Source organism: Ictalurus furcatus, chromosome 27 (assembly GCF_023375685.1).
Source record: "Ictalurus furcatus strain D&B chromosome 27, Billie_1.0, whole genome shotgun sequence".
NCBI lineage: Eukaryota > Metazoa > Chordata > Actinopteri > Siluriformes > Ictaluridae > Ictalurus > Ictalurus furcatus.
The window spans coordinates 15,391,252-15,413,843 of NC_071281.1; the positions used below are offsets into that span (position 1 = coordinate 15,391,252).

General features: G+C 44.0%; 1 protein-coding gene across 6 annotated transcripts in view; it reads left to right on the forward strand.

Annotated features, from left to right (window-relative positions):
• The window catches only part of chd9 (chromodomain helicase DNA binding protein 9), a 78,799-nt gene that overhangs the window by 44,264 nt on the left and 11,943 nt on the right, over positions 1-22,592 (forward strand). For 5 of the 6 annotated variants that reach the window (XM_053617337.1, XM_053617339.1, XM_053617338.1 and 2 more), the window contains 18 exons: positions 6,676-6,781; positions 8,324-8,470; positions 8,993-9,061; positions 9,178-9,233; positions 9,672-9,789; positions 11,721-11,807; positions 12,246-12,383; positions 12,933-13,054; positions 15,353-15,596; positions 16,420-16,596; positions 16,694-16,837; positions 16,943-17,198; positions 17,931-18,141; positions 18,832-19,027; positions 19,361-19,534; positions 19,696-19,881; positions 21,590-21,700; positions 22,286-22,482. In XM_053617337.1, coding sequence (XP_053473312.1) covers positions 6,676-6,781; positions 8,324-8,470; positions 8,993-9,061; positions 9,178-9,233; positions 9,672-9,789; positions 11,721-11,807; positions 12,246-12,383; positions 12,933-13,054; positions 15,353-15,596; positions 16,420-16,596; positions 16,694-16,837; positions 16,943-17,198; positions 17,931-18,141; positions 18,832-19,027; positions 19,361-19,534; positions 19,696-19,881; positions 21,590-21,700; positions 22,286-22,482 — 2,739 coding nt within the window. The remainder of the gene's footprint in view (positions 1-6,675; positions 6,782-8,323; positions 8,471-8,992; positions 9,062-9,177; positions 9,234-9,671; positions 9,790-11,720; positions 11,808-12,245; positions 12,384-12,932; positions 13,055-15,352; positions 15,597-16,419; positions 16,597-16,693; positions 16,838-16,942; positions 17,199-17,930; positions 18,142-18,831; positions 19,028-19,360; positions 19,535-19,695; positions 19,882-21,589; positions 21,701-22,285; positions 22,483-22,592) is intronic. The other variant, XM_053617340.1, reaches the window with a different exon arrangement.

The following is a 22,592-nucleotide window of genomic DNA, read 5'->3' on the forward strand; positions in this document are numbered from 1 at the left end:
TGTCGCCATAAAAAGCTGATAGGGATCACGGCGTGTTAATGTCGGTTATCAAGCAGGAGCCAAGGGTAGGTCAGCCTGACCACCCGCATCCCCAGCCTAAACACCAGCACTGTCGAACTACGGGTAGAGATTGGATCACGAAGATGAACACCAAACAGGATTTTAGTTTTTAATGAGAGCGCCTTACTTGGTGTGTAATGAGAAGTAGTGGCGTAATATTTAAAAAAAAAAAAAAAAAAAACGACACCTGAAACCTGGATAAAAGACTTCTCGTAAAACATACGTCAATAAACACTTTGCTGAGAGATCATTGATGAACACAGGGCGCTTTTAAAACTACCGCTTTTTGTTTCACATCTATTGTGTAAAAGGAGAACCGTAGAACAAAGGCCAAATAGACCAACGACTACGGACAGCAGTAATCGAACTACTGACCTAATTCTGAATGAGACAGTATTGTGATTAAGGTGTTTACATGAGGCGCTTTTAAAATACTCCTTTCACGTTCCTGTTTTACGTGTTATAGATCATAGTTCCATGAACAGTACACGTCATTATGTCACCGCGCCACGCCGTCCGACGTTCCCTCCAGAATTTCACGTATCGACGTACAGTTGGTCTTCGTTATGGAACCGTATACAGTTTCGGGTGTTTCATCTTTAATTTTCCGAACGCTTCAAGTGCGGTTCGTTATTTGTCATGCCGTACGTGCTGATAGACGACTTGTTGAAGCCGTGGGCTGCGTCCCAAACCGCGTACTTACCTACTATATAGTAGCTCAGATGCATGTATTTCGCCTACTATACGATAGGCAAGTATGCGGTTCGGGACGCAGCCGTGCTCTCTTGTTCGAGGTCAAACGGTTGAGCGCCGCCGTGTGTGTACGTGTCCTGTCGCACAATGCGGTGAAAACTCTCACACGGCATTAATAGTGTGATTAAGGTGTGTACGTGTCTGTAATACGCGTCGATAACGCGACTAAAACAGGAGTACTCCACACGCCTTAATTCCATTTGTGTTTACTTCGAGTATGACTTTAGTCGGATTCACGTCATCAATAATCGTCGTTTACGTGCTAGTTTCTTAATCCGAGTATCGTCTTAATCGGCTTAATATCGGATTATTGTTGTCCGTGTAAACGTACTGTGTTGCGTTTCCATTCGTGAACAGCTTTATTGTTTTATTTCTCGCTTCTCACATCAAACCGTTGTAGAAACCGAGCCGAAGTGCGGCCGCGATGAACTGTTGAATTATAGAGGGGTTACTTCTTCTGGAGTAAAAGCTCAAAGCCCCACTGACCCGCTTCTCTACATCACACATCAGTGTAACTGTCAGCGCCGCCGAGCTTAATCCTTCCCCGAGTCAGTCAGCGAGACGGATCAGACGTTCAGACATAGCGAAGAAGACAAGGGGATGGATGGATGGATGGATGACGGGTTCATGATTGTGCTGAAAATAAATCCTAAGTCTTATTCGGATTGCATTCGTTCATCAGAGGGATGGTTGTAGTGCACATCTCCTCAGTGATAAAACACTCCCACAGAGCAGCGAGTTTCTAACAGGTTGTATTTTCAACCTACCTACATGGCTAAGAGGTGCTGGAGTAGAAAACAGACGCCGCCTCTTATTTCAGTCCGGGGCGGACCATTATTTTTGCGATTCAGGGCGTATTTAATATCTGGAGGAGGGCCACGCGACTGAATACGGAAATAAAACCCACAAAGGAGCATCTTTTAAATCAAATAGGAAGTTACCCCAGGTGCACTTAATCCCAAATTAATCCCAACTTTAATAAATCTAATCTTTATTATTGATTATGATGATAATAATAATAATACTAATACAGGCTAGTTAGCTTGTACAAGCTGAGTGATTGGTAGCGTTGGCATGGTAACAGCGTGTTTCTTTGTTCGTATCTGCTCCAGTCAGAACGTAACCATGCATGTGAAAGCAAATCATCGATGGATAAACCTCCGTAGTAAACATCTCGTGAACATCACCGAACCTGCAGACGCAGTAACGACGTGCGTGTTGCAGAAATCCTGAGCGCCGGCCCGACTTTAAACTCTGAGGGCGTTTCTGAGAAATCTTTGAGGACGTAGTTGCTGAGTAGTGCAGTGCCATATAGTGTACTGCTGGAGTGGGTGGCGTATGCAGGGTTGGGTGGAGTCGTGGAAGAAAAGAGAAGTCCAGGAGAAAAGGAAACCATCTTGATTTTTGATTGAGACGATTTGAAAGCGAGATGAGTACGAGAGAGAGAGAGAGAGAGAGGGTGGAGTGACGTTAAAGCTTATACAGTATACATACACTGTATGGCCAGAAGTGTGTAGACATCTGACTTTCACACCCATGTGTGCTTTTCTTCCCCAAACTGTTGCCGCAAAATCGGACGCTCAGAACCGTATAGAACGTCTTTTGTGTGCTGTAACGTTACAGTTTCTCTTCACTGGAGCGAAGACGTCCAAGCCATGTGCACAAAGCGAGCTCCATGAAGACATGGTCTACCAAGGTTAATGTAGAAGAACTCGAGTGTCCTGGACAAAGCCGTGACCTCAACCCCACTGAACACTTCTGGGATGAACTGGAACACCGCCTGCTCCTCAGATCTCCTGACCCGACTCCAGTGCCTCGGGCGTTTTAAAAAATATTTCGAACGCCGTGAGAATGAATTTATTTTCCGTGCACACATCCGCTCACACATCCATCTTTCTCTCTCCGTTGCAGATCAGTGTTGTTTGTTATGTTCTCCTATGTTCTGTTAGCTAATTAGGCAAATTTATGAAAAGTGAAGCGATTCGAATAACGTTTTAACAGCTCGTAGATGGGCGTGCGTCACGAAAGTTCGATATCCGAGCTTACAGAGGTCTCGTTTTAGAAGCACACAACCCACAAGTACTTCCCTCTTTAAGCGCAAAACGGCGGCAAACACACACGGCGGCGCTCAACCGTCAAAGAGAGCACGGCTGCATCCCAAACCGCATACTTGCCTAGCGTATAGTAGTATGTATATCAGCTACTATATAGTAGGTAAGGACGTGGTTTGGGACGTAGCCCACGACTTCAAGCAGTCGTCTGTTAGCACGTATAGCGTGATAAATAATGAACCGCACTTCAAGCTTTCGTAAAATTAAAAACGAAACACCCAAAACTGTATACGGTACCGTAACGAAGATGTCAATATCTTGTCTTATCTATTGTATTAAAAAAAAAAAAAAGTTTAAAACACCTAATTATGATATTATACGTTGTTCTGATTGTTCTAGGGTTTCTACTTGCACTTAATTTATTTTTAATTAATATTTTATAAATATTAGTTGAGTAATTTCTGTATTTGGACGTGGCTGTAGTGCTGGCCGTAATTAAAAAATAACGTGTTTGACGTGTGTATTAATGCTCTCAATCGAACACGTTATCGTTTCTATAGTAGCAGCTGTTTCTGTTAACGCTATGGCGCTTTCCGTAAGGTGTGTTTGTTTTTATCCTAGTTAGTTATTTATTTTTCTTATTGCTTCCTTTATTTGTCCTTCGTCCTTTTCTAATTACTGTGAGGAGGAAGTGGTGTATATAACGGTAAATTACATGTGTTTACCAGAAACCCCCCCTCCGGTTTAGGCTTAAACATCGTATCTGGAACTTCACACCAGGGTTCCTCATCTCCGAGCTGTTCATCTCTTGTTTACCGGCCTGCTCGTCACAGCTGCTGTGGAGATCATGTCGCTCTCAGGAAGTGATGTCACCAGCCTGCCACCTACGCTCCCTCTCTGCTTGACGCCGTCGTTCAGTTGCTAGGCAACCTGCGACGTTCTCATTGTCCCCGGAGATTACGGAATGAAGTGTAATGCCATCCAGCGGTCGCGTCTCTGCGAGTACGCGTTCGCAGCAGGCGACCTGCTGTGTGAGTCACGACCCGGACACACCTATTCAGCAGAACAAGGGGCGGGAAACAGTGAGCTTAAGCAGCTAAATGAAGAAGGAGCAACATGTGGCGAGACACACAATTTGACTAGCAAAAGAGAAAGACTTGGGGGGGTAAAAGTGCTGCTTCAACAACCTGCTGAGACGCCATAACACGGCGCCTGTGATCCGCGTAATCCGTGTGACTGGATAGGTGTTTATCCGCCGTCCTGCGTCTTTACCGCTGCGTATTCATCAGCTAGCTAACCGCTGGGCAATATACTAGCCCAGTCCCAGCTTTGGGTTGCCTGGAAACCAACCTGTTAGGCTAAACACGTCTTCGCTAACATAATACGTTATAGCATAATGCGATCTGATTGGTCAGAAGGTGTTGATTACAGTAGTTTCCTATAATAGCAGCTCTGACTTGACCGTAATGCTGGCAGTAATTAAAAACAGCAGGTTTAGCGTGTATTAATGCTCTCAATCTAACACGTTATCGTTTCTATAGTAACGGCCGTTCCTGTTAACGTTATGGCTCTTTCTGTAAGGAGACGTTTATGGAAGGAGTCTCCAGTGTTAGAGCTTAGCGTAGGTGAGATTTCCACCGTGTGGAAGTATTCAGGACTTTTTCTTTTTCCCCCTTATTAACTTCAAGAGAGAAAATTGAGACTTTTTGTTTGTTTGTTTGTTTGTTTAATCCCAGTACAGTAAACTGGTGTTGCATTTCGCGAACGGAAAGCGACTTATTTTTAACGTTTTTCGATCAGTGTAAAGAAATTTTATCGCCGTAAGTCTGATATAAGATGAGTCAGGACACTGTTGGGTTTCTGTGTGTAGAGTATCGTGATTGTGGGTTTAGCTGCTGCTGAGCAGGGCGATGGGAAAGGGAAAGGGGAGGGGCGTGAGCCGCCTGCTGGGCAAATAATTCACACCTCTCCACAATAACACCGATTCAGGTTCTTTTTACACCCGTGCGTTTTCGTTTTTAAAACTCATGACTGTTGCTAAAGTTACGCCTGTCATCTACACTACTACAGACTCCGCGTTGCCATACTAGGACGCTTATATGACGCCTGTCGTGTTTTCGTTTTCTGAAAACACGCTAGTTTATAACCCTCCTAGTAAAAAAAAATCGGGTATTTATTTATTTATTTTTCATCGGGTCGCATCGCACCACCATGAACCACGCACGTTTAAACACGGCTAATTTATTCTTTTCAGTTTGTTTGTGTTTCATTCAGGAAGGGTTTGTTTTCACACTCTGGTTGTCGGACCCGCTTGTCCGCCATGCGGCCGCGAATAAAAGGCGGAGGCGAGATTCGCTCCACGCTACCGTTTCAAAACCGTGTAGTAAACGTCGGTGTTTCTCAGCCGGCCGGCGGTGCGCGCACACACGCACAAACACACACACGAGTACTCCGCTATAACCATACTGGTTTCTAAGCTCTCCAGAAAGAACATATTGTTCTCCCTCTGGCACGGAGCGAGAGCAGGACAAATCGCCGTGTGGAAGTTGGAGTGGATAAAGAAAGAAAGAAACACACACACACACACACACACACACACACACACGACACACACACACGACAGGATTAAGCCTTGGGCATTGCTTTAGCTCTTTGTTCTGCTTGTCCTGTTGTGGTACCAGACTAGGCCTCCTGCCATCACATTCCCCCTCAGACTCCACGAGACGTTCGTTATTAACGTGTCGTTATAGTTCGGGTCAGGGTTCTGATCTCTAGCCCGGTTCTGTAATCAGTGCTGGGGTTTTTATTTGTGAAACATGGCGGTAGGAAGCGTGTACAGCGCTGCGTTGCAGATGGCTTCATTCATCAACCGTGTGTTTGTGCTGTAAAAGCAAAAAACGTGGTGGCAAACAGGTGCTTTACGCTCACGGGAATTTACACGTGACGAATGGACAGGACGTTTACGGTGCTGCTGTTGCTGTGATGTGGAGAAAAAAATTATAAAATGAGTTTGAAAGACGTTTTTAAAAACGTACAAGTTCTCTCCATCTCTCTGTCTCGGGCTCTCTCTCTGTCTCCCTCTCTCTCCATCTCTGTCTCTCTGTCTCTCTCCATCTCTGTCTCTCTCCATCTCTCTCTGTCTCCGTCTCTCTCTCTCTCTCTCTCTCTCCATTCTGGTTCTGTACAGTTTCAGGTTTTTAAACCGGGTTTTGTGTGTGTGTGTGTGTGGATGAGTAAAGAGTTTTTTCTGGAAACCAGGGTGTGTTGATCTTTTGTTGGTCTGACGATAAAATCTTCTGTGCGATGGTTATGAAATGATGAGAATTCACCACGGACGTCATCCTTCTGAGAAAGTTCTTGGGGCTGCGCTCGCTTTACGCTACGTCCGACCGCTTCCTTCCCTCCTCAAGTCTTTCAGTGATGTGGTTTAGTGAGAAGATAAAAATCTCTAATCTAGTACTTTAACCTTTTGTGCTGAAGTGACATCACGCATGCTGATTTGACATTATTATTATAACGAGGTTTGAACATAATTTGGATCAGACTCCCGGGTTTTTCCGTCTTCCTGTGACGGAAACCGACGCGGACTTAGGTTTCTGAGAGGGAGAGATGAAAAAGTTTATCTACAAAACATAAGGGAGCACAAACTTTTGCTCTAAGATATTTCAGTGTTTCTGATGTAAAAATGTGTTAGTCTGATACTCTGTATTTCAATACTATGTAAAAAATACAATTATTCTGATTATCAAAGTGATGTGATGTGTGTGTGTGTGTGTGTGTGTGTGTGTGTGTGTGTGTGTAACGTCTTTAGGAAAATAGTGATAAAGATCGGGAAGAAGAAGAAACGCAAGACGGAATCTTCAGACGAGCTCTCGGATGATGAACCGCCGCCTCGACGACCCTCCAAAGACGACTCGGTGAGTAGCTTCATTCGTGTGTGTGTGTGAGAGAGAGAGAGAGAGAGAATGTGTGTGAGCGAAGAATTAGCGCAAGACAAGCTTCAGGCTGCACACAGTGCTAAACTAAAGGGGTACAGCTGATACATTTCCATCCATCCTCATCTCTCTTTCTCTCTCTATCTATCTATCTATCTATCTATATATATATATATATATATATATATATATATATATATATATATATATATATATATATATATAATCTTCTTTATCTATCTGTCTATCTGCCTCTCTCCATCTCTCTGTGGCTCTCAATTTCTATCTCTCCCATTGTCTTTATCAATCTATCTCTGTAGCGTTCTCTCTTTCAGTTTCTCTTCCTTTGTCTCTATCTATCTTCGCTAGTACTCTCTCAATTTCTAACTCTTCCTTTACTCATCTTTCTATCTCTGTATGTCTCTCTATATATTTATATCACTGTCTCTCCTCCATCTCTCGCACTCGCTCTCTATTTATATCTCTGTCGCTCTTATCTGTCTCTCCTTGTCTAGCACTTTCTCTCTGTTTCTCTTTCTAGCTCTTTTTTCCTCTGTTTCACACAGCCTCTGTCTATCAATCTCTCCATCCCTCTAAATCGCTCGCTCGCTCGCTCGCACACACACACACACACTCCAGATCTAATTATCCAGGTTAAAGCCCTGAGTGTTAATTAAGGCAGTGTGCTGCTGATGACTCAGTTATCCTGCTGGAGATAAAGCGCTGCTCGTGTCACTCTGACGTGTTCTGGGGGGAAACGTTGAGGCCCGATGGACGACGTCGAGGTCTTTCAGTTGGTCGTATTGTGAGATTTTCTCTCTTTATTATCTCACGCTCACATTTAGGCCACAGAGATATTTAGGGCACGCAGGCACACTGTACTAGTTTATTACAGAGGCCTCTTCCGGTGCTCACACTGATTGGATGATGTGTGTGTATAAATTGGTGTCTTTCTCTCTCTCTCTCTCTCTCTCTCTCTCTCTCTCTCTCTCTCTCTCTCTCTCTCTCTGAACGCAGCATGTTCTCACAGTCTCTCAACTTAAAAAGCAATTTATACGATCGTATCTTTCCTCGTACGATTTGATTTGGATTCACAGTGCCGCTACACGATTATAAATCATTTTCTCACACGTCTTGACCATCCTGTTACGTTCCTCCATCATACAAAATAACGGATTGCCAATATTCCAAGTATCGCTTCGAGAAACGCAGTGTATTTTCAAGTGAAACTGCTTGTTTGGGCGTGCGGGACAGGACGATACCTGAGAATATGTCGGAGGAGTGGATGGAGTTTAAAAAAAAAAAAAAAAGTCCCAAGGTTTCGTCCCGTTTTGAATAAGGTCATATATACACTACTCGTTCTTTCACGTTCTTCGTGATGGTCTCGGCAGCTTCCGCGCGAATGGAATAATCGCAGTACCGTCTCGCACGTTAAATATTACGTGTTCGATATCGTGACTGTGTACAACTAGGTTATTTATTTATTTTTCTCTTATTGTTTGTTTGTTTTTGTGCGTGTTATAGAAGCGTCGGTCGAACCGACAGATAAAGAGGAAGAGGTACGCCGAGGAGCAGGAGGCCCGGCTGTCTGATGAGGAAATGAAGGTCATCGCCAAAGCCAAGAAGATCAATGCGAACACTCCGAAAGAGCCTGCGGTACAGCTGTTTGTGGTGAGAACACACACACACCCACACACGACACACTTCTCATGAAGAGTGCTTCCGGTATTTGAAAGGGTAGCGATGGTGCTTCCCGATACCGGTACGTCTTGGTACCATCATTAGTTCCTGACTTTTCAGACACGCCGTTAATTAAAACGTCACTGCAAACGGATAAAAAGAAAGTACGCCCTCTTGTTCGAGTTAGTTAGCACATTGCTGTGAAAGAGAAGGACTGTAACACCTCAGCAACACCTGTGCTGTTACAGGAAAACAATAAATGATTGATCTCTCTCTCTCTCTCTCTCCCTTTCTCTGTCTCTCCCTCTCTCTCCATCTCTCGGTCTCTCTCTCTGTCTCTCGCTCTCTGTCTGTCTGTCTCTCTCTCTCTCCCGTGTGTTACCACGCCGTCCACTTCTCGTTCCATAACGTCACAAAACGAGACCGTGAAACGAAATATCTTTTTGTTGGTTAAATGATCGCTGCTAAGTGAAACTGGTGTGTGTTTGTTTGTGTTTTCCTGATCTTTCTCAGGAGAATCCCAGTGAGGAGGAAGGAGCGGTGGTGGATAAAATCATGGCCTCTCGCGTAGTGAAGAAGGAGGTAACGTCAAACCTGTCGCACTAATTACTTTATACGGCGGCGTCGTGCGTAAAGACGTATTTTATTTATTTCGTTTTGCTTAATGAAATCGTTTGTTTGTGTTCCTTCTACAACAGGTGTCTCCAGGGGTTGTGGTAGAAGTGGAGGAGTTTTTTGTCAAGTACAAAAACTAGTAAGTCCTTATTATTATTATTATTATTTTCCTTTTTCTTTTCTTTCCATAATAATAATAATGATGATGATGATGATGAGTACTTTTACTTCCCTTTGCCTTTGAAGTCCTTAACCGTGAAAGCCGTTCCTGGCTCTGTTATTAAGTAAAGGACGACGTGAGCGGCGGTGGTGTGGAAACTCACAAGGCATGCTCGCGTATCTAAATCGCTAGTTACCGAGTTACTGTTTTAGATGTTCTCGGCTCTGATTAGCGCTTTCCTGATTAAAGCAAATGAAATTCATCTCTGTTTAACGTTAATAACGCGTAATAGGCTTACACGAGCCCGGGTAATACATAAGGCAGGATCAGAAAGCTGTTGACTGCGAGTCGGTGTGTTTTTTTGTTTTTTTTAATCTGTGTGTGTGTGTGTGTGTGTGTGTGTGTGTGTGTGTGTAGCTCTTATCTGCATTGTGAGTGGGCTACAGAGCAGCAGTTGGAGAAGGACAAGAGGATCCAGCAGAAAATCAAACGCTTCAAGATGAAACAGGCCCAGAGAGCGCATTTCTTCGCCGATGTAAGTGTGTGTGTGTGTGTGTGTGTGTGTGTGTGTGTCTTAGTTTTCTGAATTAAAATACTTTTCATCCATTTACAGCTAGATATTTGTTTTTTTGTGGTCATAGCAGTGGTCACCATCCCTGCACATGGAAGTTCACTTTCCTGCAGAGTTTAATCTCGACCATCTAATCTATTCGCGCTAATCAATTCAGAACTTCCAGCTCCACCTGAAACTGCCGTAGTCACCGTAACGCATGTTACAGGGTGTATCAAAGCTCTCCATACGTCATTTATGATAGGGAGCATCATTTCATTTCATACTACCGGTCAAAAGTTTACACACACTCGTTCTTTATTATTATTTTTTAATAATTTCTCCACGTTTTAGAATAATAATAAAGTCATCAAAACTCTGGAGTAACACATGGAACTATGGGAATTATGTCGCGATTAAAAATCCCAAATAAAGCTAAATAATTTAATATTTTAGCATCTTCAAAGAATTTCCAGAAATGTATTCTCAGTGTTTTCTCACCGGATTCCTTGAGGAATTTCCCTGAGTTGCTTTTTAAACGGTATTAAAGCAGTTCTCACCTACGCCAGACGCTTATCGGCTGCTTTTCGGAAATGTTCCGCCCCGAGTCGTCCGTTTAAAACGATGATTTTTTTTTTTTGTAAATGAGATGTTCGTTTTCTAATGAAAGAAACGAAAACGTCGGCACGGTTACATATTTGTCCACGACACCGATTTCGCACGTTTAATCGCACACCTTCAGATCAAAAGGTTTTTAAGTAAGATCATGAGAAACATGTCAGTCGAGTGTCCACAGACTTTTGACTGGTTGTGTGTGTGTATAGTTTTTCAGATGGCCTTTAAGAGACGATCCCTACAGAGTTTCTCCAGAGTTTTTAAACATGGTTTCTATTCTCGTCTGATCACCAACAGGAATTTAGAGACTTTTTTTTCCAGTTTACACGAATTGGTGAAATTGCAGTTGCAGGAAACGATCTTTCGCAGTGACGTTTGTTGGTAAACGAGACGTTTTCGCTGTACTCGTGCTCGACGCACATGAATCGAAGAGGACTTTGGCCCGAACCTGCGGAAAATCTGCGGTCATTTTGATCAATCATGAGCTCCTTCGAGTTTTCTCGATTCTTGCATTCATTTCTCCAATCGCGAAACCCTGGAACGGCTGAAGAACGCCTTTTGGCAAAAGGTGGTGTTGAAATCGTTCTCATAGCCGGATCGGCAGAGACGACTCCGTGTGCGGGTGTTTATCAAGAAATGGCGATCATGTAGAGGATGTTTTGTAAATAAAGTTGCTGAAATTCATTCATTTCCTTTATCTATGGAGACTTTTGGGACACCTTGTATTGTCTAGGATCTGCCATGTTGGTGAAAATCCAGCGCACTCTTTTTAAATTGAACAAAGCACCATGATAATGTACAAACTCCCTCCGCTCTCCGTCTCGGGTTCGGTTTATAGTCGGCTCGCTTTACTTTATCCTCCGTAGGTGTGATTCGGGTGAAATAATAATAATAATAATAATAATAATAATAATAATAGTGTGGAGGCTCCCGAATGGTGTGACAAAAAAGCAAGAGTTACGCGAGAGACATGAGACGCGAGTTTGAATCCTGACGTTCGGGACACTAACCAGTCGTCTGTGTCTCTGAGCTCTAGAAGGCACTTGGTGCTCTCCTCTAAGTGGGAGAGTGGTGCTCTAGTGGGTGAGAATTAGGAAATGGCCAAATTGTGAGAAAATGGGGTGAAATTGCACAGATTGCTAACGTGAATGCTTATGCAACAACAGAGTGGTGATCAAATTGTACTAGTCTACTAAATTTGACTCATTTTGTTCCACGCTACTGTGTCACAGTGTTCCAGGCATGCTGTAATAATTCTGTGTGTGTGTGTGTGTGTGTGTGTGTGTGTGTGTGTGTTATAGATGGAGGAGGATCCATTTAATCCTGATTATGTAGAAGTGGACAGAGTCCTTGAGGTCTCGTACTGCGAGGACAAGGACACTGGAGAGGTATCGTTTTTAGTGACCCTGAAATTTACTTGGAGAAATTTCTCAAAACGCTTCAGGATATAAAAAATTCACAAAACGCTTCATGATATAAAGGGTGGGGGGGGTGGGGGCGGGACAGCTTAAAGAATCAGTATGAATTTCTAACATTAAATCAGCTGCTTTTAAGCATTGGGGATTTTTAAAAGGATACGACAGGATACGCGTGATTTCTCGGAGAAGCGTCTAGCAGCATTGTTTTATATAGAATCGTAGTTTCGATGTTATTTCGTCCCGTGAACGTTCGGTGAATCCATGCGAAGTCAAGGCACTTGGTTTCTGCTGGACGCTCTCGTGAACAAACGTTGTTAGTTTTATTAGCTTTCGACTGTAAAGAGCATTTCTGAATTGCTGGTGGTGATGTGTTGGTCCTTGTATAATAAATGTGTGTGTGTGTCGTAGCCTGTGGTGTATTACTTGGTGAAGTGGTGTTCTTTGCCGTACGAAGACAGCACGTGGGAGCTAAAGGAAGATGTGGATCAGAGTAAGATCGTGGAGTTTGAGCAGCTGCAGGCAGTGAGACCAGACTCCAGAAGAATGGTGAGACTCGCTTTCTCTCTCTCGTGCGCGCTCGCTCTCTCTCTCTCTCTCGTGCGCGCTCGCTCTCTCTCTCTCTCTCGTGCGCGCTCGCTCTCTCTCTCTCACTCTCGCTCTCTCGTGCGCGCTCGCTCTCTCTCGTGCTCGCTCTCTCTCTCGTGCGCGCTCACTCTCTCTCTCTCTTGTGCGTGCTCGCGCTCTCTCTCTCTCGTGCGCGCTCGCGCTCTCTCTCTCTCGTGCGCGCTCGCGCTCTCTCTCTCTCTCGTGCGCGCTCGCTCTCTCTCTCTGACTCGTGCGCTTTCTCTCTCTCTATCGTGCACACACTCTCTCTCACGCTCTCTCTCTCGTGCCCTCTCTCCTTCCTCGGTTCCCCCCATCTTCTCTTTGTCGCACTTCCTGTTTCTCCCACAGTTTTTTTTTTAATTTTATTTAGTGTTCTAATGTATAAACAGCATGACTTTGTGAATAGGTGAAATATCTCTGAGTTGCTGCAGCTGTAAAAACACTGTTAACCACCCCCCCCCCCCCCCCCCCCCCCCCCCGTGTCTTAAGGAGCGCCCCCCAGCGAGTCACTGGAAGAAGCTGGAGCAGTCGAGGGAGTACCGGAACGGGAACAGTCTCAGGGAATACCAGCTGGAGGGCGTTAACTGGCTGCTCTTCAACTGGTACAACAGGTCAGTGATGTCTCCTAATAAAGGGTGTGACCAGACCAGGGTTTCCGCGGATCCTTAAAACGTCTTAAATCCCCTTTTTCAATATGTAATATTGAAATATAAATATTTTAAGCCTTTTTTTTTGTTGTTTTAATCTCAATGCTTACAGCTTACAGCTCACGGAAATCAAAAATCCAGTATTTCAAACTATTAAAAGAAAGAGTTTCATAATACAGAAATGTCGACCTGAGAAGAGCTCTGATCAGATAATTAACTCAAAAACACCTGCAAAGTTTTCCTGAGGCTTTTAATCTCTCAATCTGGATCAGTACACAACCCCAGTCAGTTAGTAACACAATCATTTCGTTTCTTTTTAGTAACACTTACTTTTCTGGGCTTTTCTTGCCCCTGTCCCAACTCTTTTGAGACGTCTTGTGGCCATCGAATTCAAAATGACCTGGTTTTGTTCGTTAAAACGGTACGTTTCGTCAGATTAAACATTTGATACGTTTTCCATGTTCTATGCGAATAACATACGGGTTTATGAGATCTGCAAATCAATGCGTTCCGTTTTCATTTACATTTCACACAGTGTCCCAACTTTTTTGGAATGGGGTTTGTCTAAAAAAAAAAAAAATGTGTGCTTTCGTAGTGCGTTTCTCTTATGATCAAGTGGAAAGGTTTCTGCCACACACACACACACAGTGTTTTCTATTATACTGAATATTTTCTTTCCTTGGCTTCCATTCAAAGCTGTAAAATTATTGTTTATTAGCCGAAGCTCTGCAGGAAACCGGGAAGTGTGTAGAGGTAGTGCAATTTCTCCTCATGAACAAAAGCACGAACGTTTTTGTGTATCGTCATTTCACGGCAGATTTTCTGCAATCCAGAAGCAAGATGGCGTGTGTGTGTGTGTGTCAGGGCAGGCAGAGGTTTTCTCACACACACACACACAGACAGAGGGATAGATGTAGATCTGGGCGCCAGATTGTTAAGTAGTGCGGAAGAAGATCCAGTGGAGCATGCAGCTGACGGCATGTCTGAGCCGACATGCCAGCCTGCACACACACATACACGCACACACACACAACCACTTAGACATGCCACACACCCCATCTTATTTCATACAGAAATACTCAGAGAAGCAGAGACACGAACGCAATGCGATTTCACACCCGTTGTTCATTTTAGCAAAGCTGCCGAGGGTGTTTGTTTTCCTAAAACGCCGAACGAATTCAGCGCAGGAACATGAATACCTTACCGTGAAAGAGCTTACTGGCCTTCGCGAAAAGATTTCTGAACTTCAGTAGAGAGAGAGAGAGACCTCACAACTGTTTACAGCTGTTATAGTAAGTGGGGACTGTTTTGTGAGCTGTCTAGAACATTATCACTAATCATTATATAATAAAACATAAAATAAAACGCTTACGGACATGCTGTAATAGGATAATGATGGACTTCTGGGTGGTAACTGTGAGTCTGCGTCATCGTATCCCTCGCCTGTGATTATTTTCCTCTAACTGAGCGTCCTCGAGTGTTTTTATTCTTTATTTATTCTTCTCACGAGTAACGTTCACGCTTACGGAAGGTAAAGTTTAAAGGCTGATTATAGGATGGAAATTAATTGAAATAATAATAAAAAATTGTTCCAAACTCGAATGAACAATTGTGACTTTTTTTTATATATATATTTTCTTCTGCACACGGACAATCCGTTTACTTTTCAACATGAAGTATTTAGAAAAAGTAAAAGTGTACCTGACGTGCACTTTTAATACATCTGCTACTGCTAAAAAAACTGTATATGTTTTTAAAATGATTTATGCTTGAAAGTGATGATATTCTCTCTCTCTGTGTCTCTCTCTCTCTGTGTCTCTCTCTCTGTGTCTCTCTCTCTGTGTCTGTCTCGCTCTCTCTCTCTCTCTCTCTCTCTCTCTGTGTCTCTCTCTGTCTCTCTCTCTCTGTGTCTCTCTCTGTGTCTCTCCCTGTCTCTGTATCTGTTTTTCTCTATCTCTGTGTGTCTCTCTCCATCTTTCTCTCTGTGTCTGTCTCTCTCTCTCTCTCTGTGTGTCTCTCTCTCTGTGTCTCTCTCTGTCTCTCTCTCTGTGTCTCTCTGTGTCTCTCTCTCCGTGTCTGTCTGTCTCTCTCTCTCTGTGTGTGTGTCTCTCTCTCTCTCTCTCTGTGTGTCTCCCATCTTTCTCTCTGTCTCTCTGTCTCTCTCTCTCTCTCTCTCTCTCTCTCTCTCTCTCTCTGTGTGTGTCTCTCTGTGTGTGTGTGTGTGTGTGTGTGTCTCTCTGTCTCTCTCTCTCTCACTCTCAGGCGTAACTGTATCTTGGCTGATGAGATGGGTTTGGGGAAAACCATCCAGTCGATCACGTTCCTGGACGAGATCCTCTCCACTGGGATCAAAGGGCCGTTCCTGATCATCGCCCCGCTCTCCACTATCGCTAACTGGGAGCGCGAGTTCCGCACGTGGACTCACCTGAACGTCATCGTCTATCACGGCAGCGCGCTCAGCCGCCAGATGCTGCAGCAATACGAAATGTACTTCCGAGACGCTCAGGTTGGCAAACGCAGACACCCGCTTAACTCGCCGTAGGGATGTTTCACATGTGAGTCATGAAGCAGCGACAGTGACGAGAAGATTGTACGCTCAGGAGTGTCGTCTGTTTGATGCGTCCTCTCTGAGTGTGTGTGTGTGTTTGTGTGTTACTGACAGTGGATTGTGATGCACTGAGCGGTTTTATCAGCTAGTAACTTCAGGTTACACGCAAAATCGCACCTCGCCAAGCGGAAGCTAAATAGACACCTTAAAGAGTCCAGAGTCGTGTCGTTTGCCTGATCTCACATGCCTGTGGAGTCTCTCTCTCTCTCTCTCTCTCTCTCTCTCTCTCTCTCTCTGTCTCTGTCTGTGTCTGTCTGTCTCTGTCGCTCTCTCTCCAGTTCTTTTTTTGTCTCTCTGTCTGTCTCTCTTCTCTTTGTGTCTCTCTCTTTCTCACTCTTTTTTTCTATTTCTCTCTCTGTCTCTCATTCCCTCTATCTCTATTTTTCTGCCCCTCTCGCTTTCTCAGTCTCGCATCCTGTCTCTCTCATTCTCTGTCTGTCTCTCCTCTGTTTGTCTGTCTGTCTGCCTCTTTCTCTCTTTCTGCCTCTCACTCACTCTGTCTATTTTTCTGTCCCTCTCTCGCGTTCTCACTCGCATCCCATCTCTCTCATTGTCTCTTTCTGCCTGTCTCTCCTCTCCGTTTGTCTGTCTGCCTCTTTCTCTAAATCTTTCTCGTCCTCTCTCGCTCGCTGCGTGTCTCTTTCTCCGTCTCGTCATTTTGTCTCTCTCATTGTCTCTCTCTCTCTCTGTGTGTGTGTGTGTGTGTGTCTGTCTCACTCAGGGTCGTGTGCTGAGAGGCGTGTACCGGTTTCAGGCGGTTATCACCACGTTCGAGATGATTTTAGGAGGCTGTCCGGAGCTCAACGCTATCGACTGGCGCTGTGTGATCATCGACGAAGCTCATCGCCTGAAAAACAAGAACTGCAAGTTGCTGGAGGGCTTCAAACTCATGCGTCTGGTACAGAAATAAAACACACACCGTTCTGACATTTTTGAGCTTTTTATTTTTTTTTATTGTTTTCCGTCTCTGATGTGCTGCGTTTTGACCTTTTTAGGAGCATAAAGTGTTGTTGACTGGCACACCGCTGCAGAACACCGTAGAGGAGCTGTTCAGTCTGCTGCATTTCTTAGAGCCCTCACGGTTCCCCTCTGAAAGCACCTTCATGCAGGAGTTTGGAGACCTGAAGACTGAGGAACAGGTGTGTGTGTGTGTGTGTGTGTGGGGGGGGGTAAGCGTTAGACTGACTGTGCAGTTGTCTGAGTGTCAGGTGCCACAGGTCCTCATTGTGTGTGTGTGTGTGTAGGTCCAGAAGCTGCAGGGCATACTGAAGCCGATGATGCTTCGCCGCCTGAAGGAGGACGTCGAGAAGAAGCTGGCTCCAAAAGAGGAGACCATTATCGAGGTGGAGCTCACCAACATCCAGAAAAAATACTACCGTGCCATTTTAGAGAAGAATTTCTCCTTCCTGGCCAAAGGAGCCGGCCAAGCCAACGTCCCCAATCTGGTCAACACCATGATGGAGCTGAGGAAATGCTGCAACCACCCCTACCTCATCAAAGGTAATTCACCGTGATGTACCCAGTGTTCCGTTAGATACCAGGAACTGCCAATCATGATACACAGACGATCCAACTCTCCCACACTTTTGCCCCATGTGAGATTTTGGCGCTCCAGGATCTGAGTCATGATTTGCGTCGCCATGTCCTCAGTGTAAACATTCACTGAGGCTAGCTAGCCAGCATGCAGCTTCTGTGGTATTTGTGGCTTTCTTTACTGATTTGGTCTTCTTTTGCCTGCTTTTTTTTCTTTCAAGATGAATGCCTTTCCTGCTTGTTTGCTTGCTTTTCTTTCGTGTATTTCTTTCTTTTTCCTTTATGTATTTTTTCTTTCTTGTTTGCTTTCATCTTTCTTTTTTCTTGTTTGCTTTCATGTCTTTCTTAATTTCTTTCTTACTTTCTTTCTTCCTTTCTTTCTTGTTTGCTTTCATGCCTTTTTCTTTCTTGGTCTTTCTTTTTACTTCCTTTCTTTGTTGTTTGTTTTCTTCTTTCTTGTTTGCTTTCATGTCTTTCCTTTCTTAATTTCTTTCTTACTTTTTTTTTCTTTCTTGTTTGTTTTCCATTCTTTCTTTCTCCTTAGATTAGGTCAGATGGAAAACCTTATGTAATACGTAATTATATAAAATCATATAATTGCAATATAATATAAAGACCGTTTTGGTATTAGCTCCTAGATACACTGAGTGTGTGTGTGTGCGTGTGTGTGTGTGTGTGTGTGTGTGTCTTCCCCGTTAGGCGCGGAGGAGAAGATCCTGGAGGACTTTCGCGAGGTGTGCAGCCCCTCGGCCCTGGACTTTCACCTGCAGGCCATGGTGCAGTCCGCCGGCAAACTCGTCCTCATCGACAAGCTGCTTCCTAAAATGAAGGCCGGCGGCCACAAAGTGCTCATCTTCTCTCAGATGGTGCGCTGCCTCGACATCCTCGAAGACTACCTCATCCAGAGACGGTGCGTAGATCTTTTATTTACAGACCTTGTCCCGGTGAAAAAGGGTGTAAAGCGCCTCCTGGTGGATTTGCTTGGTAATACGGAGCGATTTCAGAGAAGAATTGTTTGGAATGTGGAATAGATGGGTGGGTGGCGTGTGTGTGTGTGTGTGTGTGTGTCTAGAGAGTCGATTGGCAGGTGTAGCTGTGGTTCAGTTGGAGGGTATAGACACCCAGGAGAGCTCACATCAGACACTGAAAATGCCTGGAGCACTGAACAGCCTGAAGTAGGTCAGAGGGAGGAAGAGAGAAAGCTGGGGGCAACGAAACGGCAGAGTTACTGAAAAGGCAGAGCAAGAGAATAGAGGGGTTTTTTTTTTTGTTGTTGTTTTTGTTCGCTTGGGGTTTTTTTGTTTTGTTTTCACATATACGCTGCTCTGAGGATATTTGGTGTAGATTCATGCAGGATTGAACTGAGAGCTCACGTTCTGTTAGTCCCAACCCCTCTTACTTCCAATTTTGTGGATAGAGTTTGGGGAAGACCATCATAGATGGGTGCGATGATCCGGTGTCCACATACTTTTGACCTTGGGGCTTTAAGATATTAAAATAAATCTATTTATTCTTCATGTTATTGCTGGGACAGAAATTCTCCTTTCCAAACCTTTTTAAATCAGAAAGCCCCTCATTTTCTGTCCGTGTGTGCGTTTAGATACCTCTACGAGCGGATCGACGGGCGCGTACGCGGAAACCTTCGCCAGGCTGCGATAGACCGTTTCAGTAAGCCCGACTCGGACCGCTTCGTCTTCCTGTTGTGCACGAGAGCAGGAGGCCTGGGCATTAACCTCACTGCTGCCGATACCTGCATCATCTTTGACTCGGACTGGAACCCTCAGAATGACCTGCAGGTACACACACACACACACACACACACGGGCAGACAAAAAGAGTTCATTTAGTTACGGTAGCATGAAGGTAGTCGGTACTGCCGGCTAGTTAACCACAAGCTAACAGTTATCATCAGAGAAAAGTGAAAATGAACATTTAAATAAGTGTAGAGAATTTATTGGGAATTTATTAGAAACCCGGAGCAGGCTAGTGACCTTCCAAACCGAGGATCTGTGCCCCTTAATGTCTACAAGTGTTTCTGTTCCACCACGATCGTTCGTTTATTCCATTCACGTTATTTTATTACACTTACATGCCGTTCGTTTCTTTCTCTCTCGCTCTTTTTATTTTAGGCCCAGGCTCGGTGCCACAGAATCGGGCAGAACAAGGCGGTGAAGGTGTACCGGCTCATTACACGCAACTCGTACGAGCGGGAGATGTTTGACCGGGCCAGTCTGAAGCTTGGATTAGACAAAGCTGTGCTGCAGAGTATGAGTGGGCGGGACAACAGTCTCGGAGGAGGAGGGGTAAGGAATCGACCTCTTCGGTCCTACGTCAGTTCTCTTTATCACGGTCAGGCATCAGATCCCACGGCACGTCGAGCGTATCGTATCCGGAAATAACTGTGAACGCCCGTAGTTTTTTTAAAACCCACTCATTCGACCCGTTCTTTCTTTCCTTCCTGTAGACGATGCAGCAGCAGCTCTCTAAGAAAGAGATCGAGGACCTGTTGAGGCGCGGCGCGTACGGCGCACTCATGGACGAGGAAGATGAGGGTGCCAAGTTCTGTGAGGAAGATATCGACCAGATCCTGCAACGCAGAACCAAAACTATCACCATCGAGTCAGAGGGACGGGGGTCTACTTTTGCCAAGGTGTTTTTTTTTTGTTTTTTTTTGTAACAAGTACTTATTTTTCATTCATTTTTCCAGCCTTAGCCTTTGCATATAGACTCTGAAGAATCCGATTTTGTGTTATTAATGTTCTATCTTGGATATATATGGATTCCAGGAACAGTAGCTGCTGCAAATAAAACATGTAGGCCTGATAAAACAATAAAGCTGTCGCCATAGCAGGAAAGTTATGTTTTGAGCCAGAGTAGCTGGTCCGTGCCCAGAATCCGTCTTTGTAATTTGATCTACTATGTGATTAGCATTTTATTATATATATATTTTTTTCCCTTTCCCCGAGTTTAAACGCTATATATATTTTAAGTTATTAGTCTGTTAATCAGAGCCAGTACATTAAATCCACCTGCTGATGGTGAGATGCTTGGTGGGTGGCAGGTGCGAGTTTCTCACCCTAATTATAAGACGGACAGGAAGGAAGCACCTACTTCCATACGGGAATGTTATCTCTCTCTCATTCTGATTCTGTCTCTGCTTTTATCCGTTTCATCTTACATTGAACTTTACGGTTTAGACAGTTGCAACATACTGTATATACATTACCGGTCAAAAGTTTATACGCGCTCATTCGTTATTGTATTTAATTGTTGTCCACGTTTTAGAAGAATAATAATAATAAAGTCATCAAAACTCTGCATTTTCAAAGTAGACATGCTTTTCGCTGAGCATTTCCAGAAATGTATTCTCGGCGTTTTCCTCACCCGATTTCTTGAGGAATTTCCCCGAGATGCTTTTTAAACAGTATTAAAGGAGTTCCCACCGACGCCAGACGCTTATCGGCTGCTTTTCAGAATATTTCGCTCCGAATCGTCCGTTTAAAACGATTTTTTTTTTTTTTGTAAATTAAATGTTAGTTTCGTAATGAAAGAAACGAATACGTCGGCACGGTTATATTTCACACGTTTAATCACACACCTTCAGATCAAAAGGTTTTTAAGTAAGATCATGAGAAACCTGTCAGTCGAGTGTCCACAAACTTTTGACCGGCAGTGTTTGTGTGTGTGTGTGTGTGTGTGTGTGTGTGTGTATATAAAATCGATATGATCCGACGACGGATTAAGATAGCGGTATGATTTTGATTTTAAACGTGGACCGTGGTGTTAGGTTTTTGTAACGTGGCCCGTGTTTATGGTTCTGGCACGAGCATGAAAGGAAGATAATTATATATGAAGTTTGAGCTGAGCACTCCAGAAGTTATTTCTTTGTATACCGCGGCCCACACAGTAGCTTCTAATGAAGCCATTTTAAACACTAACGAAATAGGTTTTTCTTTTTAAATGAACATGAAACGGTCCGATTCGGTTCACGTATAAAACCTGGGCCACTTGTTTAATCTGGAGGAGGGATCAGAGAGAAGATGGATAAAGGTTAATGCCCTTGAATTGGAAACGCACGGTGAGGTTCTAAAGGTTTTTGGTTTCAGTTTTGCTTTGGTTTGAGTTCACGCAGGTGATATTTAACCCCACACACACGCACAAAGAAAATGTCTAAACGCAGCCGAATGAGGAAGTGCTCGTACTGTCTCTCGTTTATGATCCGTTGAGGGACTTCCCACGTCTGTAACGTCTGGTGTATAATGATGCTAGAGTGTAACTGAGAATCCTCCTTTAAAAGACAATGTTTTTGTTTTAATTTGTCAAACCTAACGTCAAAACGTGTATCTCTCCAACTCCAGGCCAGTTTTGTAGCCTCTGGGAATCGCACGGACATTTCTCTGGACGATCCCAACTTCTGGGATAAATGGGCGAAGAAGGCCGAGATCGATCTGGACACGGTCAACGGCAGAGTGAGTGGAAACTGAGGGAAATGGACGCCTTGCTTTATATTTATATAAAAAATAAAAATAAAAAAAAAAAGTCCGTTTTATCTTACATTTTTCATACAAGATTATGGTTTAGTTTCTTATTTTTTTAAAATCCTGTTATGCAATCCTATTTCTAGACATATTTCCTCATTTCAAGCTTGAAATGGTCTCTTTGGCAGACATTCGGGAGTATATGTTCGGCAGTAACTTTAAGTGAGGATGAAATACTATAGATGGGCTTGATCTAATCACGATCTGTTGGATCATAATCTGATTTTTTTTTATTAAAAAGGTCAATTTGACTATAGAAGATATTTTTCTGCATTTGAAGTCGATACTTTGGTCCTTTTAAATTGTACAGTTCATGTATTAAGTAATGATATAATGAAGTGAATAGAAAATGAGCAGGTTTTATAGCTTTTCTGTGCTGATTAAAACGTCTACGTTGTGCGAAATGCACGGTGTTCAGCTTTTCTGAACGAATAAATAACGTCTCGTCACGACACGACACGACGGTCTACGTTTGACCTCATTTCATTGTTTCTATCTCTCCTCCCTGACCAACAGAACAGCCTGGTGATCGACACGCCGAGGGTAAGGAAACAGACGCGGCCGTTCAGTGCCACTAAAGACGAACTGGCTGAACTGTCAGAGGGTGAGAGCAGCGGAGACGACAAGCCCAAACTGCGGCGGCTGCACGACCGCCTCAACAGCTACGGCCGCACAGAGTGCTTCAGGGTGGAGAAGAACCTCTTAGTGTACGGGTGAGTATCGTTAATCGTATCTTTATCAGGAAGTTAAAATAAATACAGCAAGGTAGGCGGGACATTAAAGCGGTACGAATAAAACCCGGTATCAGAAGACCTGGCGCATA